The 22,447-nt window shown below is 35.1% G+C and overlaps 3 protein-coding genes across 3 annotated transcripts; 1 reads left to right on the top strand and 2 right to left on the bottom strand.

Annotated features, from left to right (window-relative positions):
- Positions 1–35: 35 nt before the first annotated feature.
- LOC132177644 (soluble inorganic pyrophosphatase 6, chloroplastic) lies at positions 36–4,541 on the top strand. Its single transcript, XM_059590047.1, has 6 exons — positions 36–382; positions 1,351–1,511; positions 2,043–2,143; positions 2,247–2,428; positions 3,336–3,434; positions 4,189–4,541. Exons 1-6 carry the CDS (start codon positions 143–145, stop codon positions 4,279–4,281), a joined length of 876 nt encoding a protein of 291 aa, XP_059446030.1. The 5' UTR covers positions 36–142; the 3' UTR covers positions 4,282–4,541.
- An 8,574-nt stretch (positions 4,542–13,115) lies between these two features.
- On the bottom strand, positions 13,116–13,508 carry LOC132177908 (dehydration-responsive element-binding protein 2C-like). Its single transcript, XM_059590387.1, has one exon. It carries the CDS (start codon positions 13,506–13,508, stop codon positions 13,116–13,118), a length of 393 nt encoding a protein of 130 aa, XP_059446370.1.
- A 5,583-nt stretch (positions 13,509–19,091) lies between these two features.
- On the bottom strand, positions 19,092–20,371 carry LOC132177907 (dehydration-responsive element-binding protein 2A-like). The gene is made up of 2 exons (XM_059590385.1): positions 20,340–20,371; positions 19,092–19,719 (listed from the first exon to the last, which is right to left on the bottom strand). Exons 1-2 carry the CDS (start codon positions 20,369–20,371, stop codon positions 19,092–19,094), a joined length of 660 nt encoding a protein of 219 aa, XP_059446368.1.
- Positions 20,372–22,447: the final 2,076 nt, after the last annotated feature.

Here is a 22,447-nt window from a genome sequence, read left to right as displayed (position 1 = left end):
AATCTCTCATAACATACTGCCACCCAATCACGTATCGCCACATCGCCATTCATTAATCATTTGTTCTGTGGCTCTTGCTCTCATTCTCACTCTCACTCTGTGTCTCAACTCACATTCACGATTCTTCCTGGCGAAACCAAGAATGGCGGCGGCGACGACGAGAGCCATAGCCGTAGCGAGCAACACCACCGCCTCGTGCTTGCTTTTCAAGAGGCCGTTGCTATTGAAACGCAACAGCCTCTGCTTCAAGAACCCGAGAGGGGCTAAGAGGTTGTTCACTTGTCGTGCCATTTACAACCCCGAGGCTCTTCAGATCAAGGAGGAGGGTCAGCCTGAAACCCTAGACTACAGGGTCTTCTTCGTCGATAATTCGAGCAAGAAGGTGCTTTCTCTCTTCCCATCGAGGTTTGCGTATTAATTATATGGGATTTTCATTTGTCGCATTGTTTGGGTTCCAAGAAATTTAGGAAATGGAAGATTAACTATAGGTTTAATAAAAGAAGAGTTTTTGTTGGCTGGCTTTGTCGTAGTTATTCCGTCCTAATGTTTGTTTGGTTCTTTGAATTACTTGATGAAAAAAAAATGTTTGTTTGGTTGGTGAGAAGATGTAGGGAGGAAAGTATGAAAATTCATGCTTTTGATATCGGAGTTTCCAAATTGGATGCGTTCAGTGATATTTCGGGAAGTTAAATCTCGTACGAGCTAGTTGATTCGAGAGAGATTTTGTGGTTCTTATCTTTGTGTTTGATGGTACGTTGCAGTTAATTCTAAGCACTTTTGTTAACCTTGAAAATTGATAGAAAATGGAAAGAAAGTCAGTTGATCATAGAGGTTTTGTATTTCTAGTTGCTTGAGTGTTTCAGAGGCTGATAATTTTTGCTGAAGTAATGATTTGAGAATATGTACCATTTGGAACCGAGGGTTGTGAAAGCTGCATTATGTTGAGGATAATAAGACCGTTTTGTCTAGTTAAGGCAATTATTTAGTTTTAGATATGAAAAACGACAGATTTTTTTTTTAATCATTTAAATGAAGATGGTGATTTTCAAGGAAATGTAGTAAAGAGAAAAGAAATAAGTTATATTAGGATTTTCAATTTCATAGCCTGATAAAACAACGAATTCCACACAAGTAATATAGTTTTTTGGCCTAGTTGAGGGTTCTCTTCTTGTTTCCCATTAAACACGGAATATGATTTTGGAGTTTAGTTTTTTTCCCCTGTTTTCTGCTTGGACAAAGATTGAGGAAAGAAAGAAATGATTTATTATAAGATAAAATCAAAACACCTTTTTTTTTTCCTTGCCTTTACCTACTAATATTGAAAGAAGAAAGTTTTGCTTACTGTTGCAGGTTTCTCCTTGGCATGATATTCCACTGCACTTGGGTGATGGTGTTTTCAACTGTATTGTCGAAATTCCCAAAGAATCAAGTGCGAAGATGGAGATTGCTACTGATGAGCCATATACTCCCATAAAGCAGGATACGAAAAAGGGGAAGCTTCGATTCTATCCGTGAGATTCGATATTTAGTTTTACTCTTGGTGTATGTTGTTGTTTGTCCAAATTACATGTGTATTTGAATCTATATGTATATTCATTCATTCAAGGATATCTAAGCTGAGCTGTTGGTTGAGTGTGCAAAAGCCCTTGTTGTGAATGTGGGAAATAGGCTAGAGCCAGTCATTTCAAATCATTTCAAGTATTGATTCACACCAATAAATCCAACTTTATTTCTATCTGCCATATAGTAAGTTCTTTTGAATCCAAACAGTCTTATTGTAAATTCAAATTTGAACTGGACATATGTTATAGTGCATCTTCTTAAGTTTGAAAATTTTTCATTCATGGTCTCTATCTATACACAAAGATGGGGTTCTCAATGTCCATCTTTGTATGTAAGCAAGTTGTAATTTCAAACTCACTGTCTCCGCCCCTTATCAGGTTTGTTATCACTTTATGAGCATCCTTGATTATGTTGAATACCGCTGAGTTTTAATTTCTTAAAGATCTGTATCCTGAGTCATCTTGTTATATGATTGTCAGTTACAATATAAATTGGAACTATGGATTGCTTCCACAAACATGGGAAGACCCATCCTTTGCTAACTCCGAAGTCGAAGGAGCATTTGGTGATAATGATCCAGGTATATCATCACATATTATTTTTCATCAACCTTTCTTTTATTTTTTTGCATTTTTTGGTCCCAAGTAGCAGTCCAGAACAATATCCTTTCTTTTAATTTGTAGTTGATGTTGTCGAGATTGGAGAAAGTCAGAGAAAGATTGGCCAAATTCTTAGAGTTAAGCCCTTGGGTGCTTTGGCCATGATTGATGAAGGAGAACTTGACTGGAAGATAGTTGCAATTTCATTGGATGATCCAAGAGCTTCTCTTGTTAACGATGTCGATGATGTTGAGAAGCATTTCCCGGTATGCCCAATTTGCTAGATATATATTCCCAAATTAACACCTCCTCCCTCCCCCGCTTCCCTTCACTCTTATTGTGCTGAGTGTTGTAATATCTTTGGTTATGCTCTAAGTCATTATGTCCTTACTAAAACATAGTAACTTTATTACTGCATTTTGTAATGTTTTATGGAACAACACCAGTTAGTAATTATATGATGGTTAATAGCAACCATAAAATTTACAAATAAGCCATGGACTGGAAGTATTTGTAGCGTATATTTTGCAAATAGGGATTGATTCTACTTTCTCTATGCAAGCTGAATGAATTGGGATTATCAGCTTATGTTAATCTCCAGTTGATAAGTCGTTATCCACTAAAAAGAAACGGAACATCCAGGTTGTAAGAATTATACAAGTGTGCTAGAGAAGTAGGTTGTTAACATGGAGATGTGGCAGTTGACGAGTTGGTTGGTCCATAGATGGGTAGCAGGTTGGCTGATATTGCATCAAGTAATTATCACATTACTATGAGTTCTTTATTTAAGAGAAAGTTATAGATGTATGCAAAGCAAAATGGTGGTAAACTGTTCCTTGTTGTGGAACCAAAGTGGTTGAAATGTGGCTCGTTGGGTTGACTATTTCAGCTAATTTTTCCATGATTTGCTCGTCTTATAAGCATAATAGTAAAGAAATTATTAACATTATTAATCCATTAGCTCAGTCAGCATATTGTCAACAGACATGTCTAGCCATGAACAAATGGCTAATATATTGGAGAAAGCATGACCGTGCTGGAATGAAACTGTTTCAAGTATTGGTTGTCATAGTCTAGCCAATATGAAAGCTAATGGTATGGTGTGTCCCTAATGTACAATTGCAGTCACAGCGAGCAAAATCCATGGGATCTAATCTGATTGTTTATCTTTAGGGCACTCTCATTGCAATTAGGGATTGGTTCAGAGACTACAAGATCCCTGATGGAAAACCTGCTAACAAGTTTGGTCTTGGAAACAAGGCAGCAAACAAGGTATTTTTTCTTTTTAGTTGTCTGATTTTCAATGCTTGATTCCTTTGGAATGCTCTCTGTGCTTGTCATTTTCTACACCAGATGTGTTCGCACCTTACTGTGAGCAAGTTGGTTTTTTTTTTTACCCCTCTTATTTATAGCATTTTATTATTCTAAAGTTTGTTTATTCTTGATGTTCTTTAACACTGTATCTTGCCAAAGTTGATTTCTATTCGACTTGTGTGTATCATTGACATAGATAGTACATAGTGCATGCTTTTTACATATGGTTATTTTTCTTTTTGTTCGTTGCATCTGCAAAATGTTTAACATGTCCAAAGTGACAAATAGCTCACCCGCGGTAAAAGGGCTAAAGACAATAGCAGATTACTTCATATTTCCAGATTGTTCCTTCTTCCTCCTTTTTCAAATCTTTCAAATCTGGGAGAGGAGATGCCTACCACTTTAGCTGGTTTGGTTGCTGAATATGGTTCCACTTCCGATAAGTCTTCATCTGAGCTTTACTGCCTTCTTTATCTTAGCTTTGAAATAGAAATAACAACAGAAAAGAGACAAGATGAAACCATTTCATGATTCATAAGAAGAATATACATTCAGTACATGGCATAGCATAATAATAATATACAATTTAGTTCGTAGCATCATCATCGTCATCATTATTATTATCGTTATTGTTACTCTGTTATAGTCTCCCATTCGTATATATAGCGTGTTTTTTTATTTATTATTATTTAAACTCTTGCCTGATAAACAGGATTATGCTCTTAAAGTCATCACTGAGACCAACGAGGCTTGGGCTAAACTTGTCAAGAGATCGATTCCTGCTGGAGAGCTTTCACTTGTCTAAATGCATGGGCAGAGTGCAACTCAGTGTGCTACAACTTGCACTGATAGTGACCCATCAGAGATTTTCCTTTCGGCGAGCGGTCCCTGGTAATATTATTGTTAATGCCAATTCCATTTTTTCCCATTATTGAGCTGAAACGATGCATCTCTCATTTGTAGTTGTTTTATGTTCTGATTTGTACTCTCTGAGATAAAAGTAGACGATTGCTTTTGAAATAAAAGATAAGATTAACGCCTGCTGGATTCAATAACAGCAACAAATGTGCAAGTATCTTGGATTTGGTTTATATTTTGTCTGACTGGTATCATGCTTGTGGGGACAAAATTGTCCACGTCAAGTTGGCTTTGAGATCTTCTGGCTGATTGTATTTTTCACATCTAGTTAGTAATGCTACGCGCCACATTCCCAAGCAATGAAGTGTTAGTTAATGCAACAATAAATTCTTGTTTTTTTTTAAAAAAAGACTGATGAATACTAATTGCCATCTTAACACAGTGAGATGAGGGTGAAAAATGTAATATGTAGCATTTCTCTTGTATACACTTTCTACTCTGAAAAATTGGTAAATTGGTAAAAATGCTACTTCAAGCAGTGTTAATTCCAATTTCCTCTCACAAAAGTTGCTGATATGTATATAATGAATGATACTCCAATTCTTCAAGCTAAATACATTTTAAGGATGATAATTTGTGGCTAAATACATTTTAAGGATTGTAATTTGTGCTTGCGTGTACGCATCGGGTCATGTCAATGTATAGTACAAGATTATAAAAATCAATTATAATCCGACTCATTTGAATAAATGAATTCAATCTCTTAATCTTAATGCACTAACCGCTAATGTTGTGTCAAGTTCCAGAATTGTGTTAAAAATTTCTAACCCGAAATATTTGTATGTCGTATAAAATTAAATCAATCTTTATCTGTTTTGGGATATTCGTGATCCTACTGAATCACTGATCGGAATATTGGCATCTTAAATCTTGGACTGCGTAGGATATGGTCTATGCTCCTGACCGCCCATCAAAGTCCCAGGGAACACGCACGCGTGGACTTCAAAATGTATAGGGAGAGACACGTGCCCAATTCAGAATAATGCCATCATGACCTTTTCTTTTCGTACGGGGAACACATTGGATGTGTGTAAGCCACACGCCCTTTCTGTGCAACTCTTTATTTTTATTTTAAAACCACCATCAAATCTATAAATAGATTATTAATAAATTTTTATCCGACCATAATTTTAAAATCCAAATGCAAGTGCATGTGTGCACCAATATACTTAAGAAAAAAAAAAAAAAACCCTTCAATTCCGACTATAAATACAAAATCTCAAGACCTTACATGCAAAACAAGAAGATTAGCTTAATTAAAATCTATATGTCAACGTAAGCTTGCATAAGATTGTAGACAAATTGGCGCATGCATGCAAATAAGTGAAGAGTTAACACAGAAGCTGCCATTGAGCTATACATTTAGAATGCAAGATTTGTTATATATACACATAATTTAGATTTTAGGGAAAAAAAAAAAAACAGAACACCTCCAGAAAACAGTGGGCCTTTACATCCCCGGCCGGTCCACCAAACGCTAATACCAGCAGCTGAGTTGAAGAGCATCTTCAAAGCTCTTTTCCAATGCAAAAGAAGGATCAACTACCTTTCCATGCTTTTGTTTGTCATCATCTGATGATGATCTTTCTAATTTGCAGATGGGATTTTCTTCTGAAACCCATTTCAGTGCTGCCAGTTTGAGCCCGAAAAAAGTTGGTTGTGGCGGTGGAGGTGGAGGAAGCTGAGATGGTGGGGAGGTTGATTTGCCGTGGTGACATAGTATGAGCATCGCTGCTGTGGGCGCCATTGATTTCCAAGAAACACATGGATATTATATATAAAACCCCAAAAATCTCTATATATAGTAAGAGAGAGGTAAACAATCTGTGGGTAATCCAATGGTTTCTTTGGGTTTTAGGGTAGGATCAGATGCGTTCAAGATGTTGGAAGCTCAGGAATAGGTTGAGAATATTGGTTGGTCCTTTGATTGGGGTTCTGGCTTTGATTATTTCAACCGATAGTATCTTGACATGCACGTTGTTGTGGTGAGATTGAGTGCGGGTGATTATTGCTCGTCGCCGTTTTCAGAGTTACCTGTGGTTTTGGGCTGACGTTGGTTTGGGAAGTACAGATTACGGAGAGTGGATTAGACACGTGTGAGTTACCGGCGAAACGCCGTTTGGAAAATAGGATAAACGATTTTACGTGGCACTTGATGATAAGACAGATTATTTTCAACCAATGAGAATGTAAACAACTGTATGCTTTTCCCCCAACCCCCCTCCACTCCCCCTGCCCTTTAGAAACAACAATATTTTTGCTAAGCCATGCTTTTGTCTAGAAAAAGAAAAGAAAATTCCAAAAAAAAAAAAAAGGAAAAAAAGAAAGAAAGATGTATTTTTACTAATCACCAATAATAACAAAAGTGAGACAATATTTTTACTAATATAATCTAATCTAATCGCCAATAATAACATAATATTTTTACTTCTGAAAGTAGCAATGTTATTCAGTAGACTACTATATAATTGTCATACTTAGAGGTGAAAATGTCGTTACGATTAACAGTTATTGATTAAAATCGCTAACCGTAACCGCCTAGACGGTTAATTAGTAACTCTAATAATTGTTAACCACTTTTTAAAATAAAAGATTTAATATATATATATAAGGAACTGGCCATTCATTTTAAATTTAATAGTCTATAAAATCATTTAAACTTCGGTAAAACAAAAGCCAGCTTAATGCTTCAGTTATACAAAGTAGCTGCTGGCATTTTATAGACCATTAGATTTAAAATGAAAGGCCACAATTTCGTAGCATGAAATTCTCAAATTTTGAGTAATTGGAAGGAATCTTAATCCGTTTGATATGACAAAATTGTCCTTGTTAAGTTGGCTTTTGAGCTCCTCTGTTGGATTATATTTTTCACACCTAGTTTGCATAAAATGGCATGCATTTCAGTTTCACTTATTACACTTTCTATACTTTATGGAAAATTGGTAAAAATGCCACTTCAAGTGGTGTCAATTCCCATTTCCTCTCACAAAAGTTGCTGATTCTTTTGGTATATATATGATACTTAAACGTTTCAATTCGTATTCATATGTTAGGATTCGTTGCGTCCAGATATAGATGTATATGAGATTATATAGATCTAAAAAATAATCCGACTCATTTAATTAAATTGGTCAACTCTTCAACTCTAATCTACTAAAGCCTTAATTATATCGTACTGATTCGGATTGTGTTGATATATAGGTATCGGAATATATAGATGAATCATAACTCAATTCACTTAATTATAACGATAGACCCATCGGGTAACCATGACATTAGCTACTAGTAGTAGCCTAGTATACATCAAAAATTAAGCTTAAAACTTCCATAAACAATAGTTTTGGATCTGAAACTGTAATGGGATTATGAACAAAACTAGCAAATATATTGAAAAACAAGAAGAATAACTTAATCTAGCTGTATATAAGATAATCTTCATCTAGACAACTTCACACATGCACAACAGCAGCACAAGTGTTGTCGATCTCTTTGGTAATTAATAAGTAAAGAACACAGAAGGAGCTGCAATATATGGACCTGTACAATAATTTAGTCATGTTTACCAGCAGCTGAGTTGAAGAGCTTGTTCAAAGCTCTTTTCCAATAAAAAAGAAGGATCAACATTGCCATGTTTTTGTTTGTCATATGATGCTGTCAATGTGGCTTTGCAGATGGGATTTTCTTCTGAAACCCATTTCAGTGCTGCCAGTTTGAGCCCCAAAGAAGTTGCAGGTGGTGGTGGAGGAAGCTGAGGTGGTGGGGATCTGTGGTGATACAATAGGAAAATTGCTGCTGTGGGCGCCATTGATTTTGCTAAGAAACTAATGGATATAAATATATAGCACCCCAAAAATCTGTATATATAGTAAAAGAGCGAGAAAGAGAGAGAGACAAGATCGAATTTGTGGGTACTGATTGATCCAATGGTTTCTTGGGAGTGGTGAGTAGGATCAGATGCGGTCAAGATATTGACAGAGATTATTTTCAGCGTATGAGAATGCAAACAACCGCTTGTTGGCAAAAACATCACTCTCCATCGTTTTCAGAATTATTTAAGGAATTAATAGCAAGGACGTCTTCTTGATTAATTTGCATCTTGAAAGCCACGTTGACAAGGACGTTTTTGTTACAAAACTGACACGGGAATATAATAACTCAATTTCTAAATTTGAGACAATTTTTTTATTTATTTTTTTATTTTTTAACTTCACAAAAATCCTACAAAACTTTTGTGTTTGGAATGTACTGTTCGAAGTTCAAAAACTTTTACATTAAGGGTATAAAATTTTTAATTTCTTTCGATTATCTTATTTCGTTAGAATTTTCTGTTAAATTTCGTTACAATTTTCGAAATACTTCTATTTTGAGGAGGCTATTCGGAGTGTGAAATCCACGTTCCGGCTGGTGGATGTCAAATGGAGATGCGGGGCTGGTGGATGTCAAATGGAGATGCGGCTAGTGGTGGCTGAGGTAGATGGCACCCGTGAACACGATGGAGTGGTGCGTGTCATGTTGGGTCTGGCAAAGGAAGGTAAGTTGAGTTTTGAAAAATATGATATAAGAACCTTGATGTACATATCCGGCGGATGGCGGGGTGGAGGTGGACAATGCGATGGAGAGGGTTTGGCGCTATTGTTTGGGGAAGAACACCAAAAAAGAACTCACCAAGGAAAAAAAAAAAAAGAAGGAAAAAATGAGGAGGGAGAGATGAGAAATCATCCATCCTCCCTTATAGATGACATCAACGGCAGTAGGGGACCTTACCAAGGAGGGGGAAAGACCTTACTCTAGATAGAATTTGGAGCCTCTCTCTCTAAAATAAGAGAGACAACAAACTTGTTTTAAATTAGTTGACGTTGTGTTTTAAGTGGTTAAAAAAATATATATAAAAAAAAAAAGTCACTTAAAACATGACACGTCATCTGTTGTAGAATGAGTATGATAAATGAGTATAAAGAATATCATTTTCGTTTTCTTTTTCTTTTTACTTCTAAAAGTGCATATGTCAGTTGAGTTTATATTAATCGGATATTTCAATTTGCAAAAAACATATCGCATTAAAACTCAATGAGTAATGCTACTCTTCACACCATTATTTGCTACTCTATTTAATAGATAAAGCTCATTTGTTCCAATTATGTCCATCTTCGTCATTAATCTTAAATATTTCACATGTTAGTTTCACTTATTAAAACAGATTTTTTTCTTTTTTTTTTTTTTTTTTTAATAAGAAAAATTTGAATCCACATTAAGGTTCCTTAATGGATCGTCCAATAAATTGCATGGTGGGCGAATATCCATGATGTCCAAAAAAATGGGTTAAACACTGACGATCGATGAAGGAAACAAGAAAGCATTTCTTCTTCTTTCGAATAAAACGACTCAACGGATACTTCAATGAAGACAGCCTCGTGTTAACTTTGGAGTTGCCTCCTTTTTTATCCTCCAAATATATGTATATATTTTTTCTTTAAATATTATTTCTCAATATTTTTTAATTGTGCTAGATCATTATGGCCAGGCCAAAAAATTAACCACAACAGGTCAAGTGCTCATTTCAGTAAGAATTTCAGAGGGCAATAGGCAGCAGCCTGCTTTCATCATTTCTAAACATGAAAAACTTTCCAAGCACCATTAAATATTTGGTGTTACTCTAAATTAGGTTTGAGAAATTTTATCAAGTTCAGTCTATAAATTTGCCATATGTCCTTTAATTCGTGAAAAGCATGTGCATTTTCAATTAGCACGTAAGATACTCATGATTTTTTAATACAACTAATAAAACCAAAAACCAAAATCAAGGAGGGGTGGCTCGTACAAGAAAGGCCACGCACCACCCCCTGGGGGTTGGAGTTGGTTTGGCCACCTTAGATTTTATTTTGATATTTAAAAAAAAAAAAAAAAAAAAAAAAAATTATACAAATATAGTATTAATAATTAGAGAGAGTAAATTTGCTTTTTCAACTGCCAAAGTAAGGGTATTTTTGAAAGATTTTGGTCAAATTTTATTTTTCCATCCATTCTAATAGTCAAGCACATTGGAAGTAGACTAGTGGTAAAAGTCCTATGTTTCTCACAAAACGAGGATAAATGGGAAGGAGGAGATTAATTTGAGTTCTCTGCCTCTGGAAACAATGCAATTGCTAATCCAAGTCACAGCTTAATGATAAAATATTTAGATTATAAGAACAAAGAACCTGAGTATCTCACTAACTACATTTGACCTTAAATGATGAGGATGTGATAAATGAATAAAGTAAATTAGCTATTCCCAAAGGGGGTAATTCAGAGAAAAATGCAAGAATACCCCAAAGTTTTATGTATCACTCCATAGAATTAGAGATAAAATAAAATCATATCTTTCTGAAAATTATGATATAAATCACAGCATAAAGAGGATAGGTGAAACTAGATCTATCAAGAAAGTATAGATATTTTCCAGAGAGTCGCTGACAAGAAGATATCAACAATCATAACTCTAGCAGCCTAACTTTTGTGTATCATCATCTAGAATGAAAGCTAAAACCATATCTTTCTAAAGATATATACATTTTATGGTATAAATATGAACAAGAAGACTAGATCTAAACGTAAGAAAAGATGTGTATAAGCGCTAAGTCCCACATTTCAACTAGATGCACATAACAATCGATAGAAATGAAAAAGGACCACATAACTCAACTAAGCTTTGATCCCAACTAAATTGGGGAAATAAAAAGGCCAAATTAGTGACGAAAAATTTTGATTTGAATAAACTGAAGTAAACAATTAGAAAACCAATCTCACAAATAAACATGGTAGAAACACTGAAAAGCAACCTTGGCATTTTCCCTTTTTGTTTAAAAAATAAAAAATAAAAAATAATAATAGTGCATTAAATGATATCCTCCCAAAAAGTTGAATTTTCTAAACAGGATCATACAATATAGGAAAGAGGGAGAATTATTTTATTTGCAAATAATGAGGCTTCTTGTCCAGTGACTTATGCCTTAAAAAGTACATAAATAGAGCGAGTAAACTTGTGCATTATTTTGATAGGTACTAAGGTTTATTAAGAGTTACCGGTTTTAAACTAATTCTATCTGCAGGAAAGGATCCCAAGATTGCTGAATACTTGATAAATTATTGATGCAATCAGAAAAAATCAAAGGGACAGCCAATGTTTTCAACCAACTGGTTATTTACTACTCACTGCAACCAAAGCAATAGTTTACCACACGCATGCATCAAGCAGTGATGTAATGTACAGGAATGAGCCTTCATGAAATACTTCCAAATAATTGAGGTTGAAAAATGGGATTATGCACTTCAACTATCCATCTCAATATTCTATAATAGCCTACACAATTGACATTTTAATTTGGAAGAAGACTTAAATTATTCATGAGCTATGCAATGGACAGAAAAAGATATATATGTTGCAAAACTTAGCTGTGTTTCACCAAAATAGACAACAAAACAATAATAGTATGTGGGAATGAAATGATCTACAGATTAATGTACTTTTCTTTTTCATCCAAAAATAATAATGGTATTGGAGATTTTTTTCTTTTCTTCACAAACCATTCCACTAGAAGATAGAAACTAAATATAGCCCGAACAAACATAATCAAAGATGAAATTAGAGTAAGCTACTAGGTGAAACCCACTACAATATGATTTTAAATTGTTCTAAAAGTGCTAACCCCATGCCAAAACAACCTAACTAGCGCAACTTGTATATTCCATCATTCTTTTCAGCATCAATCTTCATCTATCAAAGGGTCCAAACAGAATTTTTCTTTTTAATCTCTCTAAAATGGCCGCAAGTTCACATAACTTCTATGAACACTAGATTTTTACATTTTGTAGTCAACCACATGAAAGTTACAATTGAAATGATTCATATGTTGCCCAAAGGTAATATAACATTCACCTATGTTTGAAATTCAAGAGTTTTAAGACAAATTACGTCTAGTATGATGCATGATAGAAATGCAGTAATCCTAAACATACTTGTTCAGATTGAAACAAATCAGTTTAAAATCATGAATGAATGAACCTGCATCACAATTAAGCCACTAAATTAAAGGACAAACAATGTGTACAGACAGTAAATTATGTGGCACCAATGTTTTTTCTAGTGTAATTGTTGTTATGTGCAGCAAATCAGTGATTTTTGTTCAAGAGATCAAACATTAAAGAATCTAAACAAGGTAGAGGAGAAACAAAAGTTTATTTAAGCATGTACTAGATGGAAATTACTGAGATAACAATTAAATAGAGGACCATTAATATAACTATGTATTTTATTGAACAAATAAATATACTACAAAACTTTTTTCCTTTCTCCTTCTTAGAGATCGTTAAACGTCAAAACCAAAACATTAACAATGTAAGAAGATCGGAAGAGAGTTGAACATAGTGTGTATTATGCAAGACAAGCAATAAGAAAAATACACAACTAAAACTTTGTTTATTATCCCGTCATTCATTTACAACGTGTAAATTTATATACCCCAAAGCCCCAATCTAAAACCTATAAAGAATCACTTAAAGAGAAAAAAGAAGTTAAATTCCCCGATCAGCATGAAGAATCACTTATATTCATAAAGCTATAAAGAATCAACTATAAAGAATACAAATCAGCATATCTAACTAAATTGCCATACCCTCAAATGAGTCAAATCTGAAATATAATAATCATGAATCAAAGTATCCATTCATCCTTCTCATACTCCATTAACTAACTCCGGAAGGTGCCTCACATTGGTCGACATCAAGACACCCCAATTGACCATCGTTGACATCAAGACATCCCAATTGACCAATATCCTCGAAAAATGATCCCATGTCTTTAAAGAAATCATCGTTGAAAAGCTCTGGAAGATCTTCCTCAACAGCAGAAGATGTAGCAATGCTTTCTCCATCCTCATTCCTCAAGGGTATTTCAGAGTAGTTTGATGTCGTCGTTGAATCCAACCCTGCTGGAAAGTTGAGGCGAGCACAAGAGCCGTACAGAATCATCGCAGCTTCATCATAAGCATGGGCAGCTACCACAAAGTTAGTAAAAGTACCCACCCAGAGCCTCTTTCCCCGTTTGGCTTTCGGATTTCTACAACCCATTTTCCCCATGTCCTTTGTCTTACTCCTCTATAAGTGCATTGTGCGTTCTGAGGCCCTCCCTTGCCCTTCATGCATCCTTTCTTAGACCCACTGGCTTGAATTTTACCTGATCGTTTGGTGTCAACATTGCACTCTTTCCATTGTGCAAGAGTCTCAACAGCTCGTGACTTACTCTTTCCTAAAAAAAAAAAAAAAACCAAAAAAAAGAGATTTTTAGATCACAAGTAGCCATCTTTGAAAATTCTTATGCACGTATATATTGTTCATCAGCAAAAGGCAACAATCAAGCAAACTGGAACAAGGCGTTACTACTTCTAATACGAGATTGAGAAGAGAATGAAACCAAAAATCCAAAATATAGACTAAGTCTAACTAATTGGGCCTTACTGTGGGCAGCCCAACCCAAGATCCGAAGGGCTTCGGCCGCTAACCTAATATACCCATTACAGAAATTTGAAAATAACCCTTTCCTCACAACTGTAGATTACTACAAACAAGTCCATTACAACACAGACATGCATACTACACAGACATGCAGAAGGGGAGAGGTCGACCGCGATAACGGTGTAAAACAAAAAACCAGTGATGGCTAATAATTAACGGCAAACAGAGTAATCGACCGACCGCAGTAGTTAGTCAAGGGAAAACCCAGAGATCAAACAAGAAACAAGAAACAACCCAGATCCAAAGATCAAACAGAGAAAAATCAAACAATAAAACAAAACCAAGGAAAACCCAAAAGACCCAAACACAAAAAAGGTACCTCGTAGTAGTCGTGGTCTCTGAAAACGACATGGCGGAAGCGAAAGAAAAGTTGTGTCTGCGAGAGGCTGAGAGCAGAGAGAGCGATTGATTGTGAAATTCAGAGTGGAGAATGCGTCTTGCAAACAAACCCTAGAAAAATCAACGCGGCGATAGAACAGCAAACAGAGGAAGCGGAGAGACTGAGAGAGGTTCATTTATAACCTATCTCCAGATATTACGTGACTTGACTTGGCGATTTTCTGTTTGTCCTGCTGCACTTTGGAGGCCTTGGCCTGTAGGTTACGGCGATGTGCAGAAACCGGTGGGAATCATCAAGCTGCTGTATATCCGGCGCCGAAACTTCAAATAGAAATTGACATTAATGTCCTGATATTTGCTGATAACTTCATTTATGCCCCTCAAACACAAAATTCGTTGATGTGCCCTTGAGTCCCTGGAAAGTAAATAATTAGCTTTTTTGAGGAAGAATTTGTTACTGCTTACTTAATTATGAAACCAATTGTGTTAATGTCTATCTCTTACACTACCAAAATAACTAAAAATTTTAAAAAAGTAATTGTTTAAAAAATTAAAAAATAATAATAATTTTTTTTTAAAGGAAAAAATTATAATACACAAAAATGAAAATGATCCCCTTGGTTTTTTTTTTTTTTTTCCTCTCTTTTCAATATTTTGAATTTTTTTATAAAAAAAATTAGTTAGTTTTTTGTTATAATTTTAAGATTTTTTTTTTAAAAAAAAAAAATTATGAAGGGTAGTTTTTTCATTAGAGGGCATAGTTTAGGAGGGTCATTAATATAATTGGTAATTTAGGGAGGACATTAACAATTGAATAGTAGCTTAAGGGGGTACGTGTACTTTTTTTTAAAAAAAAATTTTTTTTTATCACAATTAGGGTATTATCAAATTATGTTCTACCTTCTGGTTTTATTTTATTTTTTAAATAAATAAAGTTATTGAGTTTTATTATTATTACAAATTAAAGATAAATACATGAGTTTCAAATTTTAATAATTTAAATATCGAATTTGTACAATTTGGAATTCAATGCATCTTTTTGTTATCAATTTGTATAAAAATCAAGAGTTGATTTTCACTGTTATGCCATCCCATTGTATAGAATTCTAGTAAATAACATTATTCTAAATATGATTATGCCAATAGCCTGATGGCAATTCATTTTTTATACCGTATGATATTCATATAAGTAGGGCTATAAACATGAGATTGAATTCTAAAACATTCTGATCAATCATATACAGTACAATAAATATTTTTCTATGCATAATTACTATTCTGTAAGATAGTTTTAATGAATATGCAATATTTTTATTTCAAATGTTTTGTCTTTATTTGACCATTTTGTAAGATGGCTAAATGACCATTTGCTCTTACATAAGAATGTATATGATGGACCATGAGCATTTCTAATCGAAAATGTCTCAAAGGTCTTGAGCTGTAAAATCTCACTCGACCTTTTAGTTGCTTTGTGGTTGCCTTACATACTCGTTGAATTTTTATGGGACTCTGTCATAGCCATATTTTTACAGAGAAAGCTGAGTACAGCCCAATCCGTGTCCATAAGAGGAGTGCAAGTGAGTAATGAATATTTACAACTCAAAGCCCAATCTAGTACAATAGCCCTGACACTAGTTACAACTTGTTCTATCCTTTACACAACTGTTCTCACTTGTTCCTTTTGTGATATCCTGGGTGGGGGCCATTGCCTTAACTTTCTTGGCCTACTGTAATTTTGTCAATCAGCTTTGCTGCCCTGGGATATCTGTTAATAATGTCATCCTAAATGGTACTCAATTGTGAAGGAGGATCTGCCAAATTTGTCACAACCTAAAAAAAGTTATTACATATTCAGATATTAGCATCACTGCACACAAAAAACAAGAAATGAAAAACCTGCAGAATGAAGAAAGAATATTAGTTTAGAGTTACTATTATTTTGTAATGGTTTTTAACATTTAATTTATGTTTTTAGAGTCCGTATTTAATAATAGGCTTGGTCCAAAAGTCAATTACATTAGGGTTATGGTTTAGTGTTTTAGTCTATTTAAGCATAAGTTTCAATTGTATTTTACAGACTATAATTGATAAATAAACAGTTATTTTATTCTTTGAGAGTTGTGATTACTCTTTTATGTGGTGAGACGCCAAATTTATCAAATTGGTAAGACACCAATCCTTTATCCTCAAAACCCAGCTTTTGCTCCTTTATGGGGGATTTCAGGCATGGATGTATATGAGTTGAGAACATCCACTTGGAATAAATTCATTGTTCATTAATTAAATGCAAAATGAAATTTAACACGCGCAAATATTTCTCAAGTACCTGAGACACTCTATTAACTTCCTGCAGGGTTATGTCCTTTCCTGAAGTTGACTGAATTGAGGATCCAATCAAGGAATATGCAGAGTCTTTTCGCAACTGCACTCACTGTGATTGTCTGAAATTCCTTAGATTCCTGGATGTAGAACATCATCAGCAAGAAGGAAAGCATCCTGAGAGGCATATGCTCATTAGCAATATCCAGCAGATGGGTAAAGATATTGAGCACGCCCGACGTGCTTCAACAGTGAAGCACGCCAGCCGTGATTTTTTTTTTATTATTATTTTATTATTTTAATTTTTTTGAAAAAAAAAAAAAAAAAAAAATTTAGCCTGGCGTGCTTCAAACAGCAGATAGTCATTTGGAAGACTAAGGGTGTCAACATTCTTTTGCAACCTTTCAATAGCCTCCAATGCCTGAAGAGAAGTATATATAATGTAACTTGAAATTCCAAAAGCTATAGGAATTTATGTGCTAATGAATAATTAATTTTATTATTAGTGCATAGATCTACTATTCAACTAATGTAATATTTTTTTCTAGCAGTCTAGCATAGCTGAGCTGAAGCCAAGTCAATCATATGCCAAGATGAAAATAACACTTTATTGTATCCTATAAAGTGTTATTTCCAAAATGTTTGCAAGTATTGACAAAAAAAAAAAAAAACTAGAGAATTAGTCATGGAATGAACAAGAGCTGCCACTCACAAGAAAAACCAACTGTATCAGAACCTTCTCCATCGTCTTTGGCATGAACTTTTGTCCACCAAATCCTCATTCGATAGTCATTACAAGAACCATTTCCACAAGGTTTTCATCTTCAATCAGTGGATCAAGGGCAAAACTATCATCTTATCAATTTCTAAGTCTCTAAAAAAGTATTTACAATTATACATAGAATACCAGAAACCTTAGGCCATTTTGGTAAAGATTGAATATCATCATGATTTTGCTTATTCCACACAAAACGTAGCTGAACAATCTGAGAACATGTGAATCAGAGGATAAACTTCTTCAATGGGCGTCCCAGGCTTTAATGCCATACCAGGCCTCATGCCCTTCTACTTAATTTGTTGGACTAGTTCTTGCCAATTTTCTGCAAGAAGCACCATGAGACTCCTTTTACAAAAAAGAATAAAGTAATCAAATTGAACAAGATAAGAAATACTTGTTGAATGCAAATTTGAAGACCCATCTATGCACTGCAGGATTGAGAAGCCCATGCCCATGGTGATGGGTTAATTGAAAAGATGCAAACTCAATAGTCATTTTCTATTAGCACAAAACCATCCTTCTGAATATTGGCCCTCTAAATAATTCACCTGGAGACCAGCATAACAAATGACAGATGAAATTTAAATGACCCTTTTACCACCATAGATCAGTTCAAACACAGACATACAGAGGGGAGAGGTTGACTGCCCATATGTCATGTTTGGCTGGAGACAAATTCTGAAAATCATCCCTCAACTGTTAGAAGTGATGAAACCATTTTGTAAACAGTAGAGGAGTTGATTGAGGACAAGTTGTCCTCAAACAGATATCTCAATGATTCATTCCAAGCTAGAAGGATTTCTAGCAAGTGCATCTCAAATTCTGTATTTTCTCATAGCTAGCGACTGTAAAAACTCTGTTTTTTTATGCTGTTTATGTACTACCAGCTTGTACTGTTATTAGTTTGTTGGTTTAGTAAAATTCCGAATTCATCTTAGGGATAAAAAAACGAAAACAAAAACAAAACAAAACAAAAGAAGAGGAATGCAGCAACAATTAGTAAGCATTAAGCTCATTAGGAGTACAAACCATTTATGGTCTGATAGAAATAAATGAAACATATTTAAAATAATTCAAAAACTAATCAAGATCTTGTTCTGGCCATAAGATAATCAGTTTTCTGCTATATTTAAGTGATACAAATTAGTGTACAATCACGAATCAATGAGCCTGCATCACAGATATACCACACAACTTTTTCCTTTTTCCTTCTTAGAGAGCATTAAACATGAATAATGCAGGAGCCAGGAACAATGCATCACAGATAAACCCCTAATCATGAACAATGCAGGAGCCAGGAAGAGAAGAGAGAAATGGATCATTCTTAAACAATGTGTGTAGTGTACAAGACAAGCAATAAGAAAAATACACAACTAAAACTTTGTTTATTATCCCGACCCATAAAGGTCATTCATTTACAACGTGTAAATTTATATACCCTCAAATCCCAAATCTAAAACCTATAAAGAATCACTTACAGAGAAAAAAAAAACAGTTAAATTCTCCAATCTAAAACCTATAAAGAATCACTTACAAAAAATAAAAAATATAAAGAATCAACTACAAAAATCAGCATGTCAAACAAAATTGACATGAATCAGACCTATCATTCTTCTTATACTACTCCATTAATCAACTCCGGAAGGTGCCTACCCATATGACTGAGACCCCTAACAACTTGTCATTTGGATTTTGCAGCTGTCTGTAAGATCTTATGGCTTTTCGCATTGGTCATCACCAAGAAATCCCCAATGACCAGCATCAAAATCGTCGAAATTAAATAGTGATTCGATGTTGCTAAAGAACTCATCGTCGGAAAGCTTGGCAATGTCACCCAAATCACCTTTCCCAGCCTCATTCTTCACATTAGGAGAAATAGGGGCAATGTCCTCAAATGCAGCTTCATTGTCAGCAAATGCAATGCTTTGCACATCCTCATTCCTCAAGTTAGGGGAAACAGATGTGCTCTCGTTAACAGCAAAGACCGCAGAGTTGTTTGATGTTGTCGTTGAATCCAACCTTGCGGGAAAGTTGAGGCGAGCACGAGGGCCGTACATAGCCCTCGCAGCTTCATCATAAGCAAGGGCACCTTCCAGCGAATTTGTAAAAGTACCCAGCCACAGCCGATTCCCCCCGTTTGGCTTTCGGATTTCTGCAACCCATTTGCCCCAGGTCCTTTGTCTTACTCCTCTATAAGTGCATAGTGAGTTCTCAGGCCCTCCCTGGCCTTTCATGCATCCTTTCTTAGACCCAATGGCCTGAAGTTTTCCAGATCGTTTGGTGTCAACATTACACTCTTTCCACTGTGCAAGAGTCTCAACAGCTCGTGACTTCCTCTTTCTGAAAATAAAAATAAAAAGAAGAGATTTTTAGATCACCAGTAGGCATCCATCTTTGAAAAGGCAACAATCAAGCAAACTGAAACAAGGCGTTACTACTTCTAATACGAGATCGAGAAGAGAACGAAACCAAAAATCCAAATATATAGACTAAGCCCTAACTACTTGGGCCTTACTGTGGGCTGCCCAACCCAAGATCCGAAGGGATTCGGCCACTAACCTAATATATTATATACCAATTACAGAAATTCGAGGCCTTACTGTGGGCAGCCCAACCCAAGATCCGAAGGGCTTCGGCCACTAACCTAATATACCCATTACAGAAATTTGAAAATAACGGTGCAAAACAAAAAAACCTGGCGAACAGAGTAATCGACTAACGTCAAGGGAAAACCGGAAATCAAACGAGAAACAACCCAAGATCCAAAGATCGAGATGTGCGTGCGTGCGCCCAGGTGAAATTAACCGAGAAAATCAAACAATAAACAAAAATCAAGGAAAACCCAAAAGACAAAAAATGGAATTTCCCAGAAAAAACAATCACCGCTCCGCAGCAAAACCCCATAGACCAACCCACAACAACACAAAGAAAAACTTCAAAGAAAGGGACAGAAAAGGTACCTCGTAGTCGTCGTGGTCTTTGAAGACGACATGGCGGAAGCGAAAGAAAGTTCTATCTGCGAGAGGCTGAGAGCAGAGAGAGCGATCGATTGTTGTGAGAGAGCGATCGATTGTGAAGAGCAATCGATTGCGAAGAGCAGAGAGAGCGATCGATTGTGAAATTCACAGGCTCGGAGAATGCGTCTTGCAAAAAAAACCCTAGAAAACCAATGCGGCGTAGAACATGCATGCAGGAAATAGAGTAAGCGGAGAGAGTGAGAGAGGTTCCTTTATAACCCATCTCCAGTTATTACGTGATGTGGAGATTTTCTATTCGTCCTTCTGCACTTTGGAAGCCTTGGTCCGTAATGTGCAGAAACCGGTGGGAATCATCAAGCTGCTGTATATCAAGCGCCGAAACTTCAAATAGAAATTGACTTTAATGTCCTGATATTTGCTGATAACTTCATTTATGCCCCTCAACACAAAATTCGCTGATGTGGCCTTCAGTCCCTGGAAAGTAAATAATTTGCTTTTTTGAGGAAGAATTTGTTACTGCTTACTTAATTATGAAACCAATTGTGTTAATTAATGTCTCTCTCTTACAATACCAAAATAATGTTAAATGTCTCTCAACGTCCAAAAAAAACGACCTTAAAAAAATTTTAATAAGACAATAAGTTCAAAAAAATAAACAAAAACAAAAACAAAAAAATTTTAAAAAGTAATTGTTTAAAAAATTAAAAAATAATAAATTTTTTTATAAGGAAAAATTATAATAAATACAAATTAAAATGATCCGCTTAGTTTTTTAACACCCGTCAGTCCCAAACTAAAATGCATTGTTTTCTCACGTCAGCATATTAATTTAATTTAAAAATTAAATCTAAAAGTAAAAAAAAAGTTTGAAAGGGTGGCTGCGTAGGGGTTAGGGGTGGCTTTGTGTGGCCGCAAGCCACCCATAGGGGTTGGGGGTGGCTTTTAGGCCACCCCTAACCCCTTTGGGGATGGCCGTAAGCCACCTCCAACCCCTTCAAGGGTGGCCGCAAGGGGTTAGGGGTGTCTTTCCGGCCACCCCTTCAGTTTTTTAGAAAAATTTAAAATAAAAAATTAATATGCTGATGTGGCAAAATGATGCGTTTAGTTTGGGACTGATGGGTGTTAAACTTTTGGGGAAAAATGTTATGGTAGGGGTTAATTTGCCTTTTCGACTGACCGATGGGGGTGGCTCGGCCACCAAGGAGCCACCCCCTTGGCCAAATGGCCACCTCCAACCCACTTCAATATTTTAATTTTTAAATATATTTAATTTTTTTAAAAAAAAAAAATTTAGGGATAAGTTTGTCTTATTGAAAATTTTTTTTGGGTAATTGTGTCATTTTACTAGCATTGGAGGTTACATTGTTATTGTTTTAGTAGTTTGAGGGTAAATTGTCGCATTTGATAGTTTGTGGGGAAAATTGTCATTAGGGTTGTAGTTTGAAAGGACTAAGAGGACTTTACCCTTAGTTTTTTGTTATAATTTTAAGATTTTTTTTAATAAAAATTTATGAAGGTTATTTTTTCATTGGAGGGCATAGTTTAGGAGGGGCATTAATATAATTGGTAATTTATGGAGGACATTGACAATTGAATGGTAGTTTGAGGGGGTATGTGTACTTTTCATTTTTTTTGTTTTTCTCTTATATCACAATTAGGGCATTATCAAATTTTGTTCTACCTTTTGCTTTTGCTTTTTTTTTTTTTTCTTTTTTTTTTTTTTCAAATAAATAAATAAAGTTATTGAGTTTTATTATTATTACAAATTAAAAATAAATACGCGAGTTTGAAATTTTAATAATTTAAATATCGAATTTGTATAATTTGGAATGTGAACAAAATTTAAGGACGAGTTCTTTCGAAGTCCGAAGGACTAATATAAGATAGTTTCGAGTTAATGGTAGAAGGCAAAACCACTTGTTTGTAAGCCTCATTCGGACAAGCGTAGCAATGAGCAAGTACAGAATCAATCGTTTATAAATCTAGTTCGAATGAGGTTCACAAACAAGCAAATAGAACTAGTCGTTTGCAACTCCCGTGTAGACGAGCTTTCCAAACGAGGTTCCTTGAAATCACAAATGCAATCTTCA

Source organism: Corylus avellana, chromosome ca4 (genome assembly GCF_901000735.1).
Source record: "Corylus avellana chromosome ca4, CavTom2PMs-1.0".
NCBI lineage: Eukaryota > Viridiplantae > Streptophyta > Magnoliopsida > Fagales > Betulaceae > Corylus > Corylus avellana.
The sequence above is the reverse complement of the archived record's forward strand: the minus strand, read 5'-3'. Positions and strand labels throughout refer to the sequence as shown.